A 26,349-nucleotide genomic window follows, 5' to 3' on the forward strand; every position below is an offset into this window, starting at 1 on the left:
AGCCTCATATAAACTTTGTCTGAACAATTTTTCCATGAAATGAGGACTGTGGATTTTTATGAGCTCTTTTCTTAACGTTATGAAGGAATCACTTAACGACAATTACGGACAGGAAGGACAATTGCAGCATCCAATAACTCAATGTACATATGTATACGCATGTGAGCATTGAAAAATGTGAACCTATCCTTTAAAGGAACACTGTGTAACAATTAGGGTAATCTATTGGCAGAAATGGAATATAATATTATTAAGTATGTTTTCTCTACTGTATAATCGCCTGATAATAAGAATCGTTGTGTTTTAGCTAGCTAAGAATGAGCCGTTTATATCTACTTATATGAGCGAGTCCTCTTCACGGAGCCCAGAACTTAACTTTTCCTGCTTGGGTCAGAGGTGATATTATGAATCCTACTACAGCGAAGGTATGACCCGCCCCACTCTGCCGCTGATTGGCTAACCATGATATTCTTACCTTAACCCTAACCAATCTCACTCCTCATTCCAAAACCCACCCAATCTATCCAACGAAGGCGCGAGCACTAGCCAATCGGAGGCATTAGAGTATTGCGGGTCATGCCTTCACTATAGCAGAATTTGTAATTTAGCGAGCCAGAATCCATAATGTTGCCTGCTCCGGAGAGATAATCCTCACCGTTACTCCTCTCGGCTGATGGGAAACAAGACACAGGAAACCTCTGTTGGTCTTGAGGAGCTGCAGCATATATTTCTGCTCAAACTGCAACTTCTACTGTACATTCACTTGATATTCTCAGAGCTAAACTAACCGTGTCTTCTGCTCCACTAGCTCACTTGTTCCTCACACACATTCACTCTCACTCTCTCTCTCTTGCTTCACCACTCACTTCCCACGTACACACAGACTCTACGCACTGGCTCTGCTATTCTACAAATGACCTACGCTACTCTTACAACAACTGGCTCTAGACAGGGCTATTCACATTTTCGCGTCAGCCACCGTAATTGTCCTACACGCTTGGCACACGGGGGATGTTTCAATCAGCAACCTCACCCCAAGATGCTGCTAAATCCTACACACACTGTTGCTTTAAGTGGTGTTTTTACATTGGAAAATACTTGACTGTATTGTTATGGCCCAGGTATCTATCTGTAGTGACTTGTGGACCTGAGGGGTGCACCACGCAGCAAGTTCGACAGAGCCAGGCTCTTTTTGTCTCAGCTGGTTCCACAAATCCTAAACCCCACTCAGAAATAGCAGGTAGTACCATGACGGTGGTTATAAACCAGGTTTTCTTCTTCAGGCTCTGTGCGCATTCCCATAAAAGGAAGTGCTTAGAACGCTGGACATCTTTACCTATTTCAATGATTGGCGGGATAAATATTCTAAAAATGAAAATATTCCCTACATTTCTCTATCTAGTCCAGATGTCAACCTGCCTCCTCCCTCATCTCAAAACTGCTCTATATTTGGCAAAATAAACGTCCCAGACTACGTTTATCTTTTTTTGTATTTATCTTAGGACTGAGGTGGTCTTAAATGTCCAAACATCCAATGGTATTACTGGGCAGCTCGACTGCAATCCATCATGTTTTATTTTTCATCTGAAAGCCCTCCAGCTTGGATGGATTTGGAATTCTATTCTGTTACACCAAGCTTACTATTGCACCTCTATTTGTATTCTGCAGATCGCAAATACCTGAGAAAAAATACAGACAACCCTATTGTATTGAATAAGATTAACGTTTGGTTTGACACTTGTAAATATTTGAATATTAACTCTTTCTGGTCACGCGTCAGGCTTTCGGATATGGGCTGAAAAGGTGTTAAGGATAGTGCAGATATGTACGGAGAAGATGAAGTACTTGCGTCCTTTGCAGCTTTATCAAATGTGACATTCCAGAACATAATTTTTTAAAATCTCTCCAACTGAGGAGCTTTATATCCTCGTCTCAAAACCATTCATTAGATTATACCTGTCATTTCCTCATTAGGAGGTAGCAATCATAGGACATTGTTATGATAAAGGTTTAATTTCATCTTTGTACGACTTGTTTGTGTCTGGGTCTGATGAATCCTCAGAATCTAAACTGAGACTATGGAAGGAAGATAAAGATGATGAAATATGGAGTGATGCACGTAAGAAGGCTCAGACGCAGACAGTCAACAGTAGCCTGAAACTTATACAGTATAAGAGGCTGATGCATAGATACATCCTGTTAAAAAGCATATCATTTAATGACATTATTCCTGATGCTGGTATCAAGTGTGATGAGGCAAGAGGGACACTGTATCACTGTATATGGGAATGTGTGACAATGAAATCCTTTTGGCAAGATATTATTAATATGATGAATCAAATTGTATCAAAGAAATTACTACCAGATCCTAAGATTTTAATTCTGGGTATGTATCCTACCAACCCACACTTACAAAGCAAAGATTTTAGATTTGTAAATGTGTGTATTACAAGCTAAACGTACAATTGTTCTTAATTGGAAAAATGTTGATGGGCCAAGATTTGGAATGTGGATTAAAAGAAATGTCATAAATATGAATTTGTTTTAACACAGTAATGCAACTTGCGATTTTTAGGTGGTAGAGGGCTCAGTTTTAAAGCTACAGTGAAGATGCTGGTATCGTATGAAACTAGAAAACCTAAGGAATCCATTGATACATATCGCATACTAGCTTGTCATGGAAGAGGCTAAATAACGCTCCAAACTTACGCCAAATTTTGGCGAGGAGAAACTGTCATGGCCATTTTCAAAGGGGTCCCTTGACCTCTGACCTCAAGATATGTGAATGAAAATGGGTTCTATGGGTACCCACGAGTCTCCCCTTTACAGACATGCCCACTTTATGATAATCACATACAGTTTGGAGCAAGTCATAGTCAAGTCAGCAAACTGACACACTGACAGCTGTTGTTGCCTGTTGGACTTCAGTTTGCCATGTTATGATTTAAGCATATTTTTATGCTAAATGCAGTACCTGTGAGGGTTTCTGGACAATATTTGTCATTGTTTTGTGTTGTGATTGATTTCCAACAATAAATATATACATACATTTTCATAAAGCAGCATATTTGAACAGTCCCATGTTGATAAGAGTATTAAATACTTGACAAATCTCACTTAAGGTACATTTTGAACAGATAAAAATGTGTGATTCATTTGCGATTAATCGCAGTTAACTATGGGCAATCCTGCAATTAATGGCGAATAAATATTTTAATTGATTGACAGCCCTAATAAATTCATAAGTTAATATTCATTTTACCACCCGCTGCACTCTCATTGCCCTCTGTTTATTTCTAATGTCACAAATGCACATTTCTACAGCTCTTAAACTTTAAGCTTGATGCAGCATATTTAAACATTATACTCAAGAGTTGCATTTCGGTCTGACACTGTCCCATAATGAAGGATATGTGGAAATCACTGAAATTAACTTTATGATTGAATATCATCTGTGATAAATACCAATAGACTCATAAATGTTGCAACTGGTGTTGTATTAGCTGCAATACCAGCAGTGTAAAAATCAGGACCAAGCATAAATCAGCATAAATCAGCATAAAAAAACATAATAATAAAGTAATGTTATGGCAGGGTTTAAAGGAATTATACATACTATATATGGAAATAAATGTCATATTGATTAAAAATACTGTATAGCGAACCATTAATGTATGCTACCTGCGATTTTATAGAAGGCTTCCTTTAGAGCCAGCGTTGGCGAATGACCAGAGAACACTACAGACATATTCAACAGCTCAGCGAGGGCAAGATGAACCTTGTGATTAAAAGAAAACAGTATTTTCTGCATCTGCTGATATATGTTCTCACAGCAAAACAAAACAAAACGCAATGCATACAGTTTGTGCTACTGTAATTGCACTTTGTGGCATTACTAACGTAACGTTTTGGCTCAAAAAGATTGCATATATAACATATTCTCAGCTGAGATCTGTACCGCTCATAGATGAGTATTGACAAGAGTTTCCAAAGGAGTTGATTAGTGAAAGGTTTCAATCTGAAACTCGGAACATAAACCGGTCCGGACCAGGTTAGGTCTGCAGCATAAGTTGCCATGGCGATCTAGCCAGGTTAAAAGAGAGCCACCTTTGTGACATTGAAAACTCAACATACCTCGCTAACCCACTAATGTCGCCTCTGGTCTCACCTCAAACTCAACTGGATTTGCTCTGAGAATTGACTTGACAACTAAGGTTGTCTGGCCTCTGTCCCCGAGGCTACAGAAGCCATGCTGGGTAACCCTGACCATTATATAACATGCAGTAGGTGATGCTTCTTGGTTCACATTTATTTAGAAATACTAATATCCTGCCATGTTTAGTGGCTAAAGACAAGCAGGATAATAATCTCAGAAATAGCAGTGAGCCAGGTTCTCTTCTATTCTTATTTCAAAGTGAAATGCGTGCAGTTTAGGGGAGCCGGTGGGAGCGAGAGCTTTGTTATTCGTTGAGCTGGCTGGAGTTTTTGAAGGTGTGATCTCTTTCCTCCTGATACTACAGCAGCTTCAGCAGTTGAGTTCACTTTATGAGCAGCACAAGTCCCTGTGGTTTTTTAACATCCCAACAGGTTAACCTCAATGAAAAGTAGATTAGACATGGGCGAGTGAATGCTTAGCCAAGCATTTACACACACAAATCAAGATAGTGGACTTTATTTTAGAGTGTGCGCTAACCTTCTGAATCAATATTCTCTAAGTGCACCTAAACATTAGCAAGCAGTCTCCACATCAAAATGTGTTACCCTCAATCAAAAGTAGATTAGGCAGAGGTCAATGACTACCTTGTCGGCTGCCAATGGCCCATGTTGGAAATAATGAACCGCTCAGAACATGACAGACACAAATAGCATGATATATGAGAGTAACACGCTCAGCACAGGCTGCACAGGCTTAATTGATAGTCAGGTGATTAATAAGGCGGAACACAAGAAAACTCCAATCCATTAATAGTTTCATGTTTGCGGGACAACACCCTCACGGCACTGTCTGTAAAATAGGGAGATGTATGTAGGAGCGACAAAGAATAATGAATGGCTGCATGGAATTTTAATTAATGACAGTGGTGACGTTAGTCTGTGTGCTAAAGCGTGTTAACATGCGCCCGGCGTTGGGTGGTTACACTCTGTTGACTGTCTCATGAGTGCTTCTACTAGACGTATTCAGCGCTCTGTAATACAATCCAATTCATAGATAATTGATTCTGGGATATATTCCATCTAAGTCTGCCTTCTGGGAAGTAGACCAGTGGTCACACAACTACTGAAAAGCTTCGAGACATTAATGTCGAGCCAAGAAACACTATCTTGGTCTGATTCATTCTAATGATTTTCTTTTTTCATTCCCCCTGACAAAGAGATGTGATTTAATAAACTTTACAATATGCTCCAACAACCGACGCCACAGTTTCCCAGCAAATGAGGCTTTAAACCACACCAAATGTCACCCTGGCAAAGATGAAGCCACAGAGCAATTAACATGTTATGGTCAGCTATTACACATTTGTAATCTGCACTATAAAGCCACCCTACTGTAGCCTGGAGAGTGTTTATCGGCATGTCAATCCACCGGAAATCTTGCAAGGAAATCTCAGCTCTCCTCTGCACCACATAAAAAGTCTAAACCTTGTCAAGACAAAGCAAAAGAACCTCAGGGAATATGTGGACTTTTTGGCATGCCGTACCTAATAAATGTCAAGAGGCTCACATGGGTTTGTAGACATGTGAATCAAAACTTAGAGCTGCCAGAATCAACGCTTTACCGCAAAAGAAAAAAGCATGCAAAGCCTCCTCCAGTCTATTACCTAGTAAGATGTTCTTTTTCACCTCCAAAACCAGCAATGATATGTTTCGTTGCATCCAAGCTTGTTTTATGACATGTCAAGCACTCTGATTGTACCATTATGAATGCAATTTCTATTCAAAGTCATGAAAATTTGAATAAGCCTGTGGCGAGTATGAGCCATCTACACTACATACAGCCCCAATTAAACACTCGCTAGCATCGTCTCATCTGTCTATTGAAGTAAAAGGGCAGGACATAATCTGCATGTGTCAATTGGCCTATCGTTCAGATGGGAATAGTTCACATTTATCACCTCATTAGAGTTAAAATTTCAGCCTTTATCCTAAAAGAACGCTTTTTATCTCCTCTCAAATATTAAGGAGGGGAATGTTGATGAACTGATTTGTTGTTACGGTTAAAAATGACTCGTGTCATCCATCATGTGGTGAAATGTAGCACAGCTCCCAGAGAGGTTGGCGCGTTGCCCGCTTTTCTCATAGCAAGAGATGCCGGGATCCAGCTGCTTACATGCCCTGGTTTTGGTGCAGCTAAGGTGCCACCCGCTTGCCTCTCTCATACCTGGCAAGGAAGTGAGCTACCCACTCAACAAGCAACAAGACTTTAATTCAAGATTCCAGGAGTGCAAAGAGTACAGTCTTGGTTATCTATCTATCTATCTATCTATCTATCTATCTATCTATCTATCTATCTATCTATCTATTTATCTATCTATCTATCTATCTATTTATCTATTATAGATGAATGTAATAATAGAATTACGATGCTTTATACCAATAACTAAATTCATCCCCATGTGTAAAATGTTTCAGTAATACTCTTCTCAATATTCTACTTTACTCAGACTTTGTCTTCAAATTGGATTTGGTTCAATCAATGGTTTTCTTTTGCCTTCTTTGCAACAAAGCCAAGTCCAGGTAGCATCAGTGCATGCTAATGAGGGTTGGTGTGATTGGAAAAGCTGTGAGTGTTCTAGCAACACCACTAGTGTTAGCCTGATAATCAAACTGAATTCACCTTTTGCTCATGTTTCTGGGCTTTCCCACCAAAGACGCAGGTGCAACATTGTACAGAGCAAGTATCAGTCTTGACGACATCACTTGCAGGAAGTTGCGGCAGTGGTTTCTAGGACAAAGTGGGGTCCGGGGACCCCCTAGGGGTCCGTGGCACTCTGTCAGGGGGTCTGTGAAATAATTTGCTGTAACATTTGCTCCAATAAAACAAGCATATTGAGTCCATTACTCCCAACCACATTAGCGCTGGACCAATAGAAACTCTGATATGATTGTGAAACACAGCAATAAGTTCATTTTTTTAAATTGAAGCACTTACTGAAAGTCAGCTTTAGACTGGTCATTTTAAATATCTGGATTTATTAGGACGATGCCAGTCTTGCCACTGTTCATTTTCTGAAAGCCTTTAAGATCAACTACTTGAAATGAAGGCTATAAATGCTGTCAAGTTGAGTCCAAATGCAATTTGAATAAAATCCCCCTCTGCTTAAAGGTATAAGTGGTATTATCATTCAATAACATTGCAAATGTCCTCGCTGTGTTACTAATAAAGGATTAACTCATCTTATCTTATCTTAACATGATTCAAATTGAAATGTGTTTCACTAAAAAACATGTCTTAAATAATTAAGTTGAAAAGTTTTAGAATACAAATAGTTCCAATGCTATACAAATGGTAGTAAGCATATGCTTAACCAGTGTTACGATCATGAGGGGGTCAAATAACTATGCAGATTTAAAGGTTGTTATTGCCGTACAGCCGTGTCGATCCCATTCATACTATATATTCATTGTGATGGAGGGACTAGGTTTCGTGCAGCAGGATTTTGCCTGTCTGCACTTGTCAGCTCATGTCCGTGCGACCGTCCTTGTGTATAGTATATAAGTATAATCAAAGCTTTATGATCACAACGCTAACTTCTCTTTTTTTTTTGGTCCCATTCATACTTGTTGACAATTTTGTGGCCGTATTTCTACTAGCAGCCACGATGCTGCTTGTATTGTTGTGGGCACATGCAGCCACTTTCCCAGTAAAAGTCTCAACCACTTCAATTAGATTTAGCTGCAAGGTTTTCAGCTATGTTTCTGCCTGGCATACTCTTGTCAGCCCGGCGCAACGTTAGCGAGTGTCCGACAGACTGTGTGCGAGTATTAAGTTATCAGTAAAGTTATAGCTTTGAACTTAGCAGTGCAGTGTGTGTACAGCTTATTTGATGATGAATAAATGCTAAAACTCCTCAAGACCCAAGCCAATCGTCTGTGTCTTGGCAGCCAACTGCTGATTAAAGTGAAGGCAGTTAGCCCCAAAGCTAGCAACACATCTGGGCTCAGACTCACTTAAGGTGGACCAGCTTTTCTCCTTTCAGCGTCAAGCTGCTCCTCTGAGTTTTGCTCAATTTTTTGTGTAATTTTTTATATTTTTTTTAACCGTTTAACTGAGCGGTTAATTATTAACATCCCTACTGCGTACAAAGCTCCAATCGGTCGATTGTTTCTCCAAGCTGAAGAAACTGCCGTCAATGAGGGCAACACCAGACCTATTTGAATCGATGAACAAATCTGAAACGGGACGAGACTATCAATCCTCATCAGCGTGGTTTGATTTGTTTATGATGATTGTGTTGTGTTAACAGAGCTGGTTCATTATACTGGTAACCAAAAGAGGTAAGGATTTTAAGACAGAATTAATTGCAGTACGTTTTATCGGTTACATTTCACCACAAAAGTAAATAAGGATGTTTACAAGCTTAATTTTATGCTTAGTGTCTCAAATCAGCATAACTTTCCCCAGCACACACGCACACACACACACACACGGACAGACTGCAGTGCTTGAACTAATTCCAAAGAGTGTTTCTTGACTCTCCCACCTCCTTCCTTACCCTGATCACTTCCTGTTCTAAGCTGCACTGCAGTGGCTTTGGCATACTCTCCAGAAAAGTGTCACATATTCCTTGTACAGAGAGACTTTTATGTGAGGTAACAACCCACTGAAATTCACAACTATGTCTCACTTGGTGAAAAGATACACTGTCATATGCCACCGCACGGTCGCTCAGCTTGTCACTTTAAAGGTGAAGTTTCACTCCAATTATTAGCAGACGTCAGGTGACGCAATCAGCAAAGTAAACAGCTATAACAGCCGTCTCACCCAAGCTTTACAAGAGATGAGTGATGTTTGTCAGCAGTATGTGAATTTAGCTCTAATTATAGCCCGGAGCACTGTGAGATCTTTATGTAAATCACCAATACCTGAAAAAAAACAACTTTTGGGTTAACTTTCACTGGGAATTGGGAAGTGATCTAATATTTATACCCCCTCTAATTGCATGCCATAATTACAACCTTGGCCTTAAGAAAGGCTTTGGAATAAATTGAATTAATTTGGCAGCCATAAGTTGTGCCTGCATGCTGATTCACTCTGCTCCACCTCTGGAGAAAAATCTGATTAAATACACTAATAATACATTTAAACCAGATAGAAATGCTTCATGAGAAAAAAAAGAAGCCTGGAGCTGGTTTGGAATCAAAACAGTGTTATTCCAAGAGAGAAAATCTCAACCCACACATGATGACAACAGGGTTGAAAAGTGGCTGGACACAGACTCATTCATTCTCCCCATCTTATCTCTTTAGGTCTGCATGTTTCTTCATCCTCTCTCCATATCTGTCTCTTCTTCTTTTTTACTCTTTCTCTTGACTGCTCACACACAAACACACACGTACAGGCCTGCTGATCCCGTCCCCCTCTGCGGTCTTCCAACATGCAGCTGGGGTCACGGATGATTAAAGCAGTGGCAGGTGGACTCCACTTTGAAACTATCAATAGACCCCCGAGAGCTGAATCAAACAGCAAACCCTCCATCTCTGTCAGCGCGAGCTCTCGGTGGCACCGAGGGAGAGGACATGCAGAGGGTGAGAGGGCAGACTCCGCCTCGGTATCCTCATCGTACACCGTAGCACGCTGCTGAAAAACACGCCGAGCAGCTATGGAGGAATTCCAGACTCTCTGATGTGATTTCAAGCAGGCTTTGTGGATTCATTCAGATGACCCCGCTGCCTTTGACCTGTGGCGGCTACGAGGGAGTGAGGGGAGCCATCTTCTGCAGCATTTTTTATTCCAACTACACTGAAGTAGTTTGCAAACATTGAAATTCAATGAACTGTGGTCTAATAGTTGTTGCTCTACTGTTTATGGAATAAAAATAAGGAAAGCAAAGACTCATGTGGAGTGTTTTTAACATTGGGGCTTTGGACATTTATTTTTTGCCAAGCTGCTTGGCTGTAGGGATGGTAGTGGCGGTCAGTCAGTCGGTCCACCGCTTTGGTCCAGACTGAAATAACTCAACAACTATTGGATGGATTACCATGGTCATTTATGGTCCCCAGATGGATGACTCCCACTGACTCTGGTGATCCTCTGAAGTTTTCCTATAGCGCCACCATGAGACATTGACATTTCTGGTTTTGAGTGAAATGATAAAAAAAACTGTTGGATGGTTTACCATGAAATTTGGTAAAAGTAGTTGTAATCACTTTGGTGATACTCTGGCTTTTTAACCAGCGCCATCATCCGGTCAGAATTTTCATTTGTCCAATATTTTGGTTTATGATCAAATAACTGTAAAACTAATAACACTCCCAACAGCCTCAGATGTACTTTGTGTGTAATGCTAATTACCAAATATTACTGTCAGTGTCAAGTTTTGCCTCGTCAAGGCATGAATAATACATGTGTGTATGAAGGTGCAGTACCAGCAGCAGGGATGCACCGATACCGGATCGGATATCGGGCCGATACTGACTCAAATAGCTGGATTGGATACTGGTGACAATGGGGCAGATCTATTCAATTAAATTCTATGTTTATATTCTATATACATTATATACTGAAATTCTAATTCCTGTTTAAGTTTTGAACAATTTGTTTCTGCATTAAAAAGGTTTACACTTGAATTGTAATTCCCGTTAATTTTGAAGATTCTTTTGTCAAGTTGTTGGTGTACGATGCATTTTAATAATAAATAACAATTCACAAAATTTATGTTATGTAATCTATGTATTGATTTTTTACATTTTGTTTTACAAAGTTAGGAAAGCAATGTTTAAGTCAAGCCCGATGTTGCCTCACAAACAAGAACTAGAATGGCACTCGGAGAGCACAGACCTCTGCCCCCTTATACATTCAGCTTGCGCCATCATCCTCGTGTATTTTTGTTTATGATGAGATCAGGGGTACGCAGCGGAGCATCGTAAAACACTTCATTCAAACTGGACAGAAACAAAATAAAACTAACCTAAATCATCATTGTTAATCTTTCCAACAATCACCAAGTGTGCTTTGGTCGAACTCAACTGTAATTTCACAGAGTTTAATGTGAAAAAACGCTGAATTTACAGGTGTGTCCCCCCCTCCCTCTACCCCGGCTCTCTCTCTGTCCCTCTCTCTGCAGGCAGAAGGAAAGAGGCAGTGTAACGCATCATGAACGCATCATCAGTTACACTGCGCATGTCTTAAAGCCTGTGGTGTTAATGAACAGGCTGAGCGGAGTTATTAAAAAAAATTCCCGAAGCTGGATCATGATCCATACCGCCACCAAAATCTAATGGATTGTACATTGTGCCACACCCTACCCCACTAAAAAAGTTCATTCAAATCCATCACGAATTTGGAGTAATCCTCCAAACGGACAAACCAACAAACAAACCAACGCCGGTGAAAACATAACCTCCTTCCTAGGCCTTCCACCTTGGCGGAGGTAATAAAAGAATGATCCCAGTCACTGTCACACACAGTGAGGCATACAGCTTATTAATTAAACACTGGTATCGGATCGGTAGTCGTTATTGGTCAATACCCAAAACCCAGGCAGGTATCACTATCGGTATTGAGACTCAAAAAGTCGGATCGGTGCATCCCTAACCAGCAGGGGGCAACAAAACCACTAAGTTAGGTTTTGGAAAAACGTCATGATTTGCCTTACAATAAGTACCTAACCTAAGTAAAATACGTATGGAAACAATGTAACATCACTACGAAAAACATTTGACAAACGTCACTAACGTAACTTACAAAACAAAACACTGGTCTTGAATACTGGACTCCTGGTTGGAAGTCCTGTGTTGACCCCTCTCTCCCTCCTTCCCTCCCACCTTTAGCATTCGTTCTCTCCTTTTATTCTACGTCATTACATTGCAGTCAGTACAGACTACATGGTGTGAAAATGACATGCCTAAAGCACATTATAATGAATATCAGCATGCTGACAAGCTCAACTAAAGCTTGGCATGTTAGCATTGTCACTGTTGAACCATGTTAGCATGTCAATGTTTTGCCTAAGAGACACTGTCATGGATGTAAACTCTTTGTCTTGTAGCATTATCTTCATACTTCACTACATTTTTTAAGAAATTGGTACATACAGATGCATTTATCTATCTATCTATCTATCTATCTATCTGCACTGCTTATAATCAAAATGACCGAGCACAGTCATGTGTGTGACTGTCAGGGCGGCATGGTAGTATTTCCAGGAGGAATGATTTAATGGAAATGTCAAGAGCAGCAGTCGCTCCGAGCAAAGGCTGAACCCTCTGATACAATGTGAGCCACTTTACCTCGGTGGGGATGAGAGACTTGTTGTCATTCAGCTCCGGTCCCCGACCAAAATCTGCCTTTATCAGAACAGAAATGGCATTGTCACTTTTTTAATGGGATTACAGCTCTTTCATTGCATATTAATTTGCCAGAAATCAATACGGGCTGTGGGTCCATTTGGGGGCATTTTAAACATTTAGCTGCTTAGCGTACATTCTGGGGAAAAGAATGATGAAGAGCTAGGGGTTTGGAAATTAGGCTTGTATATTCTGATTTATGAAAAGGAAGAGATGGAAAGAAAAGAAACAAAGAAGGTCAAATGGACCCCTTTAAAAAGGAGATGGTTCATTCCAGTGGGGTTTATTCTTATATTCTGAGATAAAATGGATGAATGGATGTAAGGAGAGGAGGAAAAAAGGATGATTAAATGTAAGAAAAAGGAGGATAGAGGAGTTTTTAACTATAATAAACTGCATTCATCAACTTCTTTACAAAACAACTGTTAAAAAAGTGATTTAAAGCATCATCTTAGTGAATAATATGTGACTTTATTCATTGAAAATTTAACTCCAGCATGTGGTGAAGTTGCCTAGGAGCTGTCCAGGGTGCTGAACAATGCATGCAAGTAGATTACAGTAAAAACAGAATGAAAACTGAAAAGCTTTCCAGCACCTTTTTGCATTTCTTGTTTTTTACAAACAACAGGGAAAAAAAAAAACGCCCCAGTTTGCTCTGTGTCTTTGAAGGAACACACCTCTAAAAAAAAAAAAATATGAATGGGAAATATAAAAGATACTAGAGTTACTGATTGTACAACTCAGTAGTTTTGAGGCTTGTATTGCACCGACATGTTATCTGGTCCACTCAATGACTGTAGTGACCTTCAGATGGGTGCGGTTGTTCTTATCGTGCCATCTCCACCAGTTGGCATTACAGCACAATTAAAATGCGTGTTGAAAGCGAGCTGTCACCGTGGCGGCTGCTTGGCACCCTGTAGTGGAGAGGGTGACATCTAGGACTCCTCGCCAAGGGAGCCCGCTAGACGCACCTCACTCCAGTTATTCTCTCAGCTCTCTGCCTTAGAAAATCCAACCAATAATAATTACAGCAACAACAACAACAACTCCGGCCAAGAGGAGTTTCTCTTCCGTTTCCTTTTTCTTTCTTTTTTTTTTGTTGGCAAAGCGCAGCTCCAATCTCACACATCCTTACATGGAAGGTAAGATTATCTTTTTTTTGTTCTCGAGCCCCTGAAGCGGTGATGTTGTATAGTGGAGATGATATGCGTAATATGTGACACAGACAAACAGACAAATGATATTTTTTTTTCTTAGTTGTTTTTATTTCTTCGGCGATTCTTGCAAACTTCGGCTGCATTTTGAATGTGTGTTGCACTTTGGATTTCTGCCCCGAGGACTTGCTTCTGTTAAGTTTGGGTGGATTTTGCTCTCCAACACGCGTTCCTGGAAATGTGGTAATAAAACTCAATGAGCACACTTAATAATGCACGGCGTTAAAGTAGCTTACATGTGATGCGCCTGATCACACATGAAGATTGTCATTCTTATTATTACTGGTATATGCTGTAGTCGACAATGGTTGGACTGTTTTCCACATGACATCAGTGCGTTTTAGTTGGTTGCTGTGAAGCTTTGCAGCTCAGTAATCATCGGGCAACTTTAAAATAGAAGACTCCACTTTAGTGCCACTGCAGATGTTTGTGTCTCTTGTTTACGAAAAACGACTCATTATCATCATGCTTAAAGAGTTTGGACACATTTATTTCATATGAATAAATGGGAGAAAATCAATTCAGGATTTTTTTAAAAGCATCACAGTGAGATAACATCACTTGCTTTGTTTAATTTTAGTGATGGAGTTCCATGTCAAAAAACACTAAGATCCGCCTGTTAGAATAAATGACTCCAGGGAGCGTTTTTTTTTGCGCAGTTGCTCGAATTTAAAACCGCGTAAAAAAACAAACGGTTGAAGTTGAGATTTTAACAAGCGAGTCAGTGTTATTATCTTTAGGACCCGGCGGAGCGCTCGTATGTAACTGGACATAGCGGCTCCATCTGAGGCAGATCGCTTATCTCATCTCCTCCTCACAACTCGGCTGGAGCTGACAGATCTCTTCCAAGAGTTGTTTGCTCTCCGTCGGGGATGTGTTGTTTTTAAATGCGCCTTGATGGACTTTTAATGAATCTTTGAATCCCCTTGAACAGGCTACTTTGTTTTCTGCGTGCGCTCATTCCGATGAACGCTGCTGCGCCAAAAAAGAGCAGCGCTGCGTAAAGACAAACAGCTCTCTGTGTGTGTGTGTGTGTGTGTGTGTGTGTGTGTGGAGACACCATCAGTCGAGACTCGGCGACGTCTGTAAGCGCGAAAGACAAGCTGTGAATGTGAGCGAGTAGCCTCTGTAAACGGTTCTTTGGAAAGGAAAAAGGCTGCTTTCAGAGAGAGACGCAAAAGTTGAAAGAAAAAGTTGAGGAGGAAAAGAGAAACCCGTTGTGCTCTCCATGTGAATGCGCGCTTTCTGCGCATACATCGCTTTTTATTCATTCATCCATCCCATCTGCTTGAAATTAGAATAAATTAGAAAAGAGAGGAATCGTGTGAAAATATCTTTCTCCAACTTGTTGAATGAGCAGCTCGTCCCATGAGGAGCGCATTTAAAATGTGAGTATTGTGTTTTGGAGCATTCAGATTGTTCATTTTCTCTTTTGCATGATGATGACAATCGTGACTAAATGGGCAATTATAGGGTAATTACAGGAGGGGCTGCTTCATGGGCGGAACGTTAAGTGTAATCAGGTTTGAAGTGGCTTAAATGAATAAGGAATGAGAGGCACATGAAATAGAATTCAGTTTTAGTGTCTTGAGGTTTTTCTTCTTGCTTATAAATGTGGATTTGCATCGTATACACTTCATCTGAAGCTGCTGTTATTCTAAACATATCCTCATTATCCTCAGTGGTTTAATACATGGACTAATGCGACTTAAATGAATAAGGAATGAGAGGCACATGAGATAGAATTCCACAGTGTTTTTACCATTAAGTTTTACTGTCTTGAGGAGGTTTTTCTTCTTGCTTATAAATGTGGATTTGCATCGTATACGCTTCATTTAAAGCTGCTGTTATTCTAAATAGATCCCCATTCTCCTCAGTGGTTTAATAAAAGGACTAATGTGACTTTAACCTGTTGCGCAGCAGGTCAGTAAAGTCAGATCTAGGTGTGCCTCGCCTCTGCGCAAAAACATCTGACCCAGAACAGACAGAGCACAGCTTCTGATGAATATCTTAAGTTGTGATAAATGGTTGCATTATTTACATCTTAATTTAAATTGTATAAAAAAAATACAAAATTATTGGACTTTTTTTTCTCCTTATATTCTCTGTCCTGTGTTTTTTTCTGATTGCATGAATGTTACATGTCCTGGATTTTTAAAATGTTTGCTACATGTTTTGCGTTTTTGCATGTTAGTGGTTCAGGAGGAGAACTTTGAATAATGTATGGCATCACATTTCATGTGTGTGGCTGTGTGTCTATCTCTGGCTGGGCTCCACGTTGAGGAATCCCTCACATTGTCTCAACTGCATACATCTTCTCTGGGAAAAAAAGCCCTTTGCATGAAAGCACAGCCAGTCATTGTTGTAAATAAAAAAAGTGACTCCAATTGCAGAGGTTTAAAGGTGCAGCCCTTGGGCATTTAATTGTATGTGCTTACGGATGTAGTGCAGCAAGGGTGCTGTTGAGAGACAAAGAAATGAAGAGGGTTGGAAGAGAGAAGGAGCAGGACTGAGAGATTGACTGAGATACCAAGAGAGAGAGAGAGAGAAGGATTGAAAGACAATAAGAAGACGAATGCGTGCCAGTACAGACATGCTTCTGCCTGCCAGTCGATCCCACTGTGACTCATATGGAAAGGGTTGGTTCTTGGCTCGGAGAACGTTGGACGCATTAACCCGTTTATTGTTGCACTCATCAGCCAGCCACAAAGCATCAGTCTGCTCAAACTGGCTATGGATCAGAAGTTATTGGTTGGAAGTCAGCGGAATCAATAAAAACACAACAAGGCAGTATTGTGTGCGTGCACATCCAAAATCCTGACCAGGTGCTCGATACAGAAAGGCAAAGGCAACAAAATAGCAATTGTTGCGGGAGGATAAAAACCACAGTGGGAGCATCCGTTTGGCTGTCAGAGGGCTTTGTTTTTGTTTTTGTTCTTAAAAAATCAATAAAAGTGTCATCTTGAAATCACTGATGTCAGCGTTTAAGGCTCTGGCTTGTCCAGTGCGGAGCACAGGAGCAGATGTTGATGTCCGGTATTTCAGCACCGTGGACAGCTCCCTCCTCAACTTTGCCCTGTATGGGAGCCAAGAGGCGATCAGAAAAGCCACACTCAGAGACAGAAAGCAAAGCCTCACTTTAGCGGGGATTACTATAAAATGAATGGAACACACACCCGCCATGGTTTTTTAAGAGTCTGGCTGGGAGTTTGTAACCAATATAAGCCACGGGGCTCGGCTGCCTGCTGACTTTTAAAACACTCTGCCATGCTTGAGCTGCCCAGGGGATGGAATGCAAGCGGACACAAGGGGGTGTTTCAGAGGCTTCGAAAACAAGTGAAGGAAAGAGTCAGCGAGAGAAAGAGGAGGGTGGGGGGGTAGAGAGAGGTGAGGTGGTCACCCTAAGCTCTAGGCTCTCTCTCTCTCACTGCATACAGAGAGCTGCTCAAATATTGATGACTTTTAATATAGAGTCTGACCTCATATTTTTCTCAGTGAAATTATGACATTCCTATGAGCTTCTCTGTGCATTTTGAGTGCCACTGGGTATGAGGTATGAGGTATAGATACAGGGGCGGGGGAAACAAGGGTAGAAGATTCTAATTTTGTTGTACAGTATATTGCATTTATAGATTTTATGTGTAATTTTAAGTAAAGATGTTGATGTTGATTTGATGTTTTGACCTCTCTATAGGAGATGAATTAGCTTTCTAAATGGTGTCAGAGCAAAAAAACAGATTTGAAGCATTTTATATTGTACGCTTTTCCCCCCCATTTCCTCTCACATTAAAGCTCTGATGTTGAATGGTATCTGTCTACAGAGGTTCACCCTGACACCTTACTTACATCCGCATAGATTTCATTATTCCAAATGTCTATGAATTAAATTCCCATGGTCAGCTTCATTTTGCTGTCGCTTATTAGTCGGGATGCAACGATACCGGATCGGATATACTGACTCAAATAACTGGAGCGGATATCGGTGACGATGGGGCCGATCTATTAAATTCAATTCTATGTTTATATACAACTTATATTATATACTGGAATTTTAATTCCTGTTTAAAGTTTTGACCAATTTGTTGCTGCATTAAAAAGGTTTACACTTATATTTTACCAAGTTTCTGGTGTATGATTTATTATTTTAAAAATAAATAAAAATTCAGTAATTGTGTATCTATGTATTTATTTGTTACATTTTGTTTTACAAAGTTAAAAAAGCGATGTTTAAGTCAAGTCTGATGTTAGCTTACACATAAAAGAATGATCCCAGTCACTTCCATACAACTTATTAATTAAACACTGGCATCAGATCGGTACTCGGTATCGGCCGATATACAAAGCCCAGGTATCGGTATCGGGACTGAAAAAGTCGAATCGGTGCCTTCCTACTCTATAGTCTTTATAGGAGATGAATTATCTGGTGTCAGAACACTTAGAAATAATTTATTAGGCAAAATACAGATTTGAAAGATTTTATATTGTACGCTTTTTCCCCCCGTTTCCTGTCACCTTAGTAGTTCTCTGATGCAGAATAGTATCTGTTCACTCTGACACCTTCCTTTCATCTGTATAGATTTCATTACTCCAAGTGCCTATGAATTAAATCCAACATTCCCGTGGTCAGCTCCATTGGCGGTCGCTTATTAGCTTTCAATGTTCCCTATTAAATGAAAATAAGATGAGCGAGCCCTCCTCGACACTGCAGCTGCTGCCTAATTTAACTGTCTTTATAATGAAAGTCAACGTCAGTATTATGAAAGGGGGTACATCTAGGTGTGTGTGAGTTGAGAGGAGTCTATCCTGTGACACATCTCTGATCAGGGACTGACATTTATATTTATGAATTTTGATACACACATGAAAGAAATGGCTTATTCATCACTCGGAGCTCCAGCCGTGTTATCAAATTTGTAATTGGCCTCTTCTGAGGAGTCTTGTTGATTGACATGAGCACGTTTAAAGAGCCAAAATTCTTTCCCCGTACGTTTTTTTTCCCCCCCCCCCCATCAGATTCTTCCCCTCAGCCCCAACCAGAGGTCTGTCAAATGAAACCTGCCATCCATACCTCCTGACACGGCTCACTTTGAAGGGTCTGCCGAGTCTGAATGGCAGCGCGGATAATTTTTTCTGGCTCACATGAACATCTGGCATTACAGTTGGAATGTATTCAAGCCTGTAGTCATTTTTGTTAAAGGGGCATTAGGTTGGGAGAAGGGAAGCAGTAATTGCTTTAGATGTGGTCAGAAACCATTCAAATTGGCACAATTTTCAGTCCAAGACAAGATGGCCAAGTTAAAATACTGAATGCTAATGCCTCCGTATGTCAGCAGGGAGCACAGAAACCAGGCTGCATGTGTGAGCCGCAACAGCTCATTAAGATGATTTTCTGTTTCCCAAATCTGATCGGAATCTTTCTCCTTTCACACGATAAACCTTTTTATTAAAATCCTTCCGTTAATTAATTTGATTTGACTTGATAAAAGCTGTAATCTCGTGACAGAAAATCCAAAAGTAGCTCTTTTCCACTGAAAATAAAAGACTCACCACATGCTTCAAATCACATTTTACCTGAAACTATTTATTTCAGCAGTGACAGCTGTCAGTCACAGCTGGAGCCTGAAGGGTTGAGAGTAAAGCTGCTGACTGGAAAGTTACTGGCTCAACTGTATATATCAGCTGGTTGTGCCGAATATTTTTTTAGGCCTGGATTTGTGTTAGAATAAATGTGATGTGACATTGTACATTTGTAATAGGCTTTTAAAGAGGATAACCGTACATGCTTGTTGGAATTGTGCCCTAAGTAGGCAAAGGTTCAATTGAAATGTAAGTACATTTTTCACTCACTGGAACATGGACTTCTTTTCACTATGATAAAAACCTCAGGCCATCTGAGCACATTGACAGGCAACCGTAACTATTTACAGTGTCATTACTCTGTTGCAGGCAGCCGTATATAGCTGCTCAATTTTATTTTCTCCACTACCGCACACACACACACACGTTGTACCTGAGACATTGAGATGGTGTGGGTCTCCACTGACTGCTGCCAGGCACCATTACCTGATGAGTTAGGCCATCTGACTGATGGCTTGTGATAGCTCAGAGGAACGCACAATCCCTCAAATAGACCATTTCTGTCTCCCAATTTTACTTTAATATTTCCCAAATGCCTCTGAAAGGCACTGGGACAAACGCGACTCCACATTCGGCTCTAAAGGAGCGAGAGAATCGGAAAAAGCAATAACTTAAATGCAGTGACTTGACACATGGAAATAAGCCTTTTTGTATGAAAATCAAATGGAGATTAGATCCGCAGAGCAAGCTCGATTTGAATTGTGTACAGTGATTTTGCCAAGGTTATTATTGAGGGATACGTATAAACATAAACAGTGGAATGCATTGTGTTTGTGTGTACATTATGTGTGTGTGTGTGTGGTAGTAGACAGTGAGACGCACTACTTATCCACCTCAGTGCCCTTAAACCATGCACAGCCTCTGTTAATATAACCGTAATAAAAGTAATAGTGTTTCAAATGTTTTATGTGGTCCGTTTAATTCACCAAACGGTCTTCTTCTTCTGTCTTATAGGATGCTGCCTGCTGCAAAAACCACCATCGACAGGAGATCAAGCTAACACATCTGACAGCCACTGACTTATGAGGAGTGTCACTCCTCTCTGCACATCACATCTGACCGTTCGTTGACCCTTTCATCAACGCCCGAGACTTGTGAAGAAGCTCCCCTTGTTGATACACCTCATCAACCAGGCAGAAGTGGCAGCAATCAAAGGCAAAATAAGTGAATGGGGGCTAATCGTTGCCTGAAGCCGCTCACACAACAGAAAGCAACATGCTGCCACAGTTCCCAAATGCACCATTGCACCGTTCGAAGCTGCAGTTAATTTAGAAAATCCTCGGCGATATTGTCATTTCTGTGACAAAGCAGCAGCTGTAAAGACAAAAAAAAAAAAAAGAAGTTCCACAGAAAACCATACAGAATGAGATCAGCGATGCTTTGGCCCGTATTGTTCACTCTGCAAGCCGTGTGCACCAGCGTGTCACATGCCATGCAACATTACCCGGCGGCTTGGGGACACTATGACGTGTGCAAGTCCCAGATCTATACAGAGGAGGGCCTGGCGTGGGACTACATGGCCTGTCAGCCAGAAGCCACCGACATGACAAAGTACCTGCGAGTGGCCCTCGACCCCCCAAATATCACGTGTGGAGATCCGCCAGAAACCTACTGCGCTTTGGTGAGTCGTAACCTCGGCTGTCCCGTGATGGAGACAAATGAGGCTGTAGGCAGGATCACACAGCATACTGGGTCAGGGATAGAGAGCAGTGCATACAAGGCAACGTGCTGCCGCTGCGGCAGAGATTAATGTGCACACCGGGTTTTGTGCATTAGGATACAAGTGCTAACATGCAGCAGCAGAGTCACAATCTAGACACACGCAGATGGACTCACGTGAATATATATGCACAAATCCTGGAGAAGCAGGTGTGAAGATACACAGATGCATATCAGCACACACTAAAACAAGTACCGCACAAGGACACGCACGCAGCTATGGACTCATATTCACACAGACATGCACAAGCATACAGGAAGACATACAGTACAGTACATACACACAACAGGTCATGAATAACAGTCAAATTGCAAACATTTCTGAGCTCATCTGACTGGTCTAGCGGAGTTAAATGAAAAGTGTAATTTTTTCGACGATACTGAGGTTTATCTTAACACAAGATCACAAATGTCTTCTTGTTTGTTTGTATGTCTCAAAAAGTCTACAGAGTCATCGAGGGGACAATTTAATAGATGGGAGAAAAACCTTTTGCAATTTCTTTGCGTTCCCTTGATAGATTTTGTGCTCTTGCAAAACGCTTAGTGTCCGAAATTAACTGTTTGACTCACCAGCCAAGGGGGACTGGTAGATGAAAAAAACACCAGCCAGGCATATCTTTTATCGTCCAAAATAATAAATTGCCTTTTTGTGTCACATAAACATTTGTTTCGGTACATTTCATTGAAATAATAAGGCTATATGTTGAATATAAATATGAATTGATAAACCGCCCAAGCCTAGTATACAGGCTTGAATTGATTAACCGTCAAAATAATCGAAATATTTTGACGGTTAATCAATTCAAGCCTGAATACTAGGCTTGGGCGGTATCTATTTTTTCATACCTTCCTGACATTTCACTGGGTATAGGCTACTATACGGATTATGACGGTATTTGTGTAAAAAAAAAAGACAAAAAAAGCTAAACAAAACTCAGAGGAGTGGCTCGTCACTAAAATGAGAATAGCTGGTCCACCTTAAAGGTAAACCTTTCAGCCCACTTAGGTCATTGTTGTCGCTAGCTTTAGGGCTAACCTCCTTCATTTTAATCAGCAGGTGGCATGCAAGACACGGGAACTTAGTTTGTGTCTTGAGGAGTTGTAGCATTTATTCACTGACAGTCTGAACTGTACAATCACTGTGCTGCTACGTTCACAGTGTTACTGCTAACGTCGTCATCACCGTCAGACACTCCCTCTCTCTCTCTCTCTGTCTCTCGACTGGACACTCGTTAACGTTACGGGCCACTAGTGCACTACACTAGCTGGCAGAAACCTTTCTTGTCTCATCGTCACCCCAAAATACACATGAACTTTCTCGTAAACAAACACAATCTCCGTTCAATCAATCTCTAACGTTAAGCACACGGCGCGAATTTGTGCATGTGTCAAACTCCGATACAGAGAGCAGAGGACAGAAGCAGCGCGCCCGAAATGGCATCAAAACACGGTACAGACTCTCAGTGTAACCAAGCATCGTTTTTTATTAAAGGACTATTTTGGTACTAACGTTAAACCACCAGTATACCCACCGGTGTGGTAGACAGCCTTATCAGATTACTTGCCAAACGGAAAATCTACCAGCATTAGGCGCTTGGCAGGAGTTCATTTCGGACCCTGAAAACGCTGCATGCAATTGTAGAACTTTAATGTTATTTTATTTTCCTCCTCAAATAATTGTATAAATATACAGCATACTGCATAAACATATGAAGGTATTTGGTCAAAAATATTGTGATATGGATTTTGGCAACCAGCCCTACATTAAAAAAAGCACACCCAGACACACATATGACGTACATGTGACTGCACATACTGTATAGTCAAACCACACACACACAGAGGGAGGATCAGCGTTAACAGTAACAGGGTAATTGTACTAGCGCAGTTATTATGCACTACACGCTCACCTCATTGTTCAGCGTTGTGTTTCATTAGCCCATATCAACCATTATCTACAGTTCAACCCCAGGTTGCATTTGTTTAGAATCACACTCAAAGTAAGCAACGAGAGCCCATAGGCTTTAAAGTGCTTCATTAGAAACCGTGTGTGTGCCCGCAGAGAGCTCCTGCAAGTAAATATTTACCAATTAAAATGGGCATCTTTAAAAAGGAGAGTTTTTATTCTCGCAGCTCCAGATGGCATTGAGACATTTAATGCCGCTGTAGGATGAAAAAGGAGCCGGCCGCCAGTCATGTGTGACGTTCTGTGAAGCTTTATATCAAAGCAAACAGTGAAATCTTTATCAGCACAGTAGATTATCCTGAATACGCAACATAACACACATAACACACATAACACAGGGAGAAAAAAGAGCAAATAGAGACAGAGAGAGTCAAATTGGTAAGACTGACTACATTTCACTACAGTAACTGTTGGTACAGTAGTTAAAAATGCTCTGTCACATCTTTGTCCATGTTTCCCTTCTAATTTCTTTGGATTATATCTCTTTCTCAACCAAAAAGTGATGCAGAAGGGTCTGACAAAGCATCAGTATTAGGGCTGTCAAAGTTAACGTGATAACGCGTTAATGCAAATTTGTTTTAATACCACTAATTTCTTTAACGCAATTGGCATTATTTAAGTTGGTAGGTCTTTGACTAGGTTGAAGCTAGAGTGAAGATACTAGCATCGCATGAAACAAGAAAAACCTAAGGAATCCATTGGTACCAACCATATCATACAAGCTTGTCGCAAAGGAGACTAAATAACTCTCCAAATTTATGCAAAGTTTTGGCGAAGAAAAACATGGCATGGCCATTTTCAAAGGGGTCCCTTGACCTCTGACCTCAAGATATGTGAATGAAATTGGGTTCTATGGGTACCCACGAGTCTCCCCTTTACAGACATGCCCACTTTATGATAATCACATGCAGTTTGGGGCAAGTCATAGTCAAGTCAACACACTGACAGCTGTTGTTGCCTGTTGGGCTGCAGTTTGCCATGTTATGATTTGAGCATATTTTTTATGCTAAATGCAGTACCTGTGAGGGTTTCGGGACAATATTTGTCATTGTTTTGTGCTAATTGATTTCCAATAATAAATATATACATATATTTGAATAAAGCAAGCATATTGTCCATTCCCATGTTGATAAGAGTATTAAATACTTGACAAACCTCCCTTTAAGCTACATTTTGAACCGAAAAATGGGTGATTCATTTGCGATTAATCGCAATTAACTATGTACAATCATGCGATTAATTGCGGTTAAATATTTCAACCGATTAACACCCCTAATAATTTCATATTCCGTATACTGCATACATATTGCATCATTATTTTCATAAGTTGTATATTTCCTTTTTACATTTCTTTGTCAGGATATGTTGTGTAGTAATTGTTACGCAATTTATAAAGTTGATTTATACATTTGTAGATAAAACTACTACCAGTGAATTTTAAGACCTTATTACTTACCAGTATTGTAGGTAAGCTGTTGAAGGAGACATTGGTCACTTTTTATTGAATAATGCTTTTAGCCAACCCTAGCAGCCTGGATTTAGGGATAACAGTCCGTCGCTCAGAGGGTCGATCAGTCAGTAAGTCCACCACTTTGGTCGAGACTGAAATGTCTCAACAACCATTGGATGGATGGATTGCCATGACATTTTGTAAAGACATTCATGTTTCCCAGAGTCCTACTGACTTAGGTGATCTGCTCCTTTTCCTCTAGGGCCATTAGAGCGGTCAGAATCTTTACTTACTGTATCCAGTGAAATATATCAATATCTACTGGATGGATTGGGACACAATTTTGTACAGACATTCATGGTTCCCAGACAATGAATCCCAATGACTTCGGTGATCCTTTTACTTATCCTCTTGCATTTCCATGAGGTTAACATTTGTAATTCTAAGTGAAATGTCTTGATTGGATGAATTGCAATGAAATTTGGTAGAGACATTCATGCTCCCCTTAGGATGAATAGTATTCACTTTGGTGATCGCCTGAATTTCATCTAGCGCCATCATCAGGTCAAAATTTCAGTGTGTCCAATACTTTGGTTTATGACCGAATGCCTGCCAAACTAATGACATTCCCATCAGCCTCAGCCGTAAATTTATTGTTAATTAGTTTCAATTTTCAGCATGGCTATAAGCTTAAACAAGATGGTGAACTTGGTAAACATTATCTGTTAAATGCTAGCATTGCCAGTGTCAGCATGTTACCATACTGACGTTAGCATTTAGCTCACAGCAATGCAGTGCCTCAATTCAGCCTCAAAAATGAGCTACATGGCTATAGATTCTTAGTCTTGTTACATTATTTTCAATTATACTGGTCTTAGTTTTTGGCTGGACCGCAAAGGGCCAGCCTTACAAACGTAAAAGTCTGTCACTGAGTGAGTGATGGAGTTACACGACTGGTCGACCGAGTGTTGGAGTTTTCTCCTTGTTGGCCGTTGCTCTTTCAAAATGAAAAGGTCTTGTATGCAAATGAGCCTGTCCAGCGCAGCGCGTCCGGCTCATGAAACTTGGACCAAGCTGTCAAACTAGGTGATGTAGTTCTAAAATGAAACAAGATTCAGCAGTGGTATAGACTATTTCTCGCTTAAAATATTTTCAGAAGTATATTTTAGACAGATAACAGAAAGATTACGAGCAGGCTGCCATGTTTGACTGTTTGAAACCAGGGGACCAGTCACTTGCATTCCATGATAGGGTACGTCACCGCTTGAATGGCCAGTTGAGTGGAGCAGCGTGTCCCCTAGTGTCCTCGCCAGACCTGGTGGACATGTACCGCTGGATTTAACATTATAGACATGACCACTAACTATTTGTGTAACAATTTAGCCACAAATTCACAGACTGACCATACACAGTCAAGCCATATCCTCAGTTTTGACCGAGTCTTGTTTTCAGTGGGTTGGATAAAATTCTCTAACCTCCCGGACTAGCCGAGCCTTATCAAATGATAAAATGCTAATTTTTAAAAATGAAAAACCTTTATTTTACTTCCTGAAAAGTTAGAATTTTAAAGATACATTTTCACCAGACAGCAACGTCTGAATGGAAAAACACTTAACTAACGCATTATATAGTTTAATGGACAACAAAAAAAGTCAAATTCTAATCATAAATAGAAGCAGTTTAATCCCCGTGTTAAATAAATGAATGATTGGTGTTTTAGACATTGATGTAATCACGGCAGGTCAAGGAAAACAAAGATTACCGACCTGCCGTAACAAGACATAAGTGAGCAATAGCATTTTCAATCCCCACATTCCCCGACACGTGAATATTCAAGCTGTACCTTCTACTTGACT

General features: G+C 40.5%; 1 protein-coding gene and 1 long non-coding RNA gene across 4 annotated transcripts in view; one reads left to right on the forward strand and one right to left on the reverse strand.

Annotated features, from left to right (window-relative positions):
- LOC119499294 overlaps positions 1-26,349 on the reverse strand; it is a 151,518-nt gene that overhangs the window by 41,338 nt on the left and 83,831 nt on the right. The gene's annotated exons all lie outside the window — the stretch shown is intronic.
- The window catches only part of LOC119499293 (netrin-G1-like), a 76,138-nt gene continuing 63,128 nt past the window's right edge, over positions 13,340-26,349 (forward strand). For 2 of the 3 annotated variants that reach the window (XM_037788572.1, XM_037788574.1), the window contains exons 1-2: positions 14,549-15,109; positions 20,313-20,979. In XM_037788572.1, the coding sequence (XP_037644500.1) occupies positions 20,722-20,979 (258 nt within the window). In that variant the 5' untranslated portion in view covers positions 14,549-15,109; positions 20,313-20,721. Of the gene's footprint in view, positions 13,650-14,548; positions 15,110-20,312; positions 20,980-26,349 lie in introns of those variants that run through there. The other variant, XM_037788573.1, reaches the window with a different exon arrangement.

This window comes from Sebastes umbrosus, chromosome 12, assembly GCF_015220745.1.
Source record: "Sebastes umbrosus isolate fSebUmb1 chromosome 12, fSebUmb1.pri, whole genome shotgun sequence".
NCBI classification, from domain to species: domain Eukaryota; kingdom Metazoa; phylum Chordata; class Actinopteri; order Perciformes; family Sebastidae; genus Sebastes; species Sebastes umbrosus.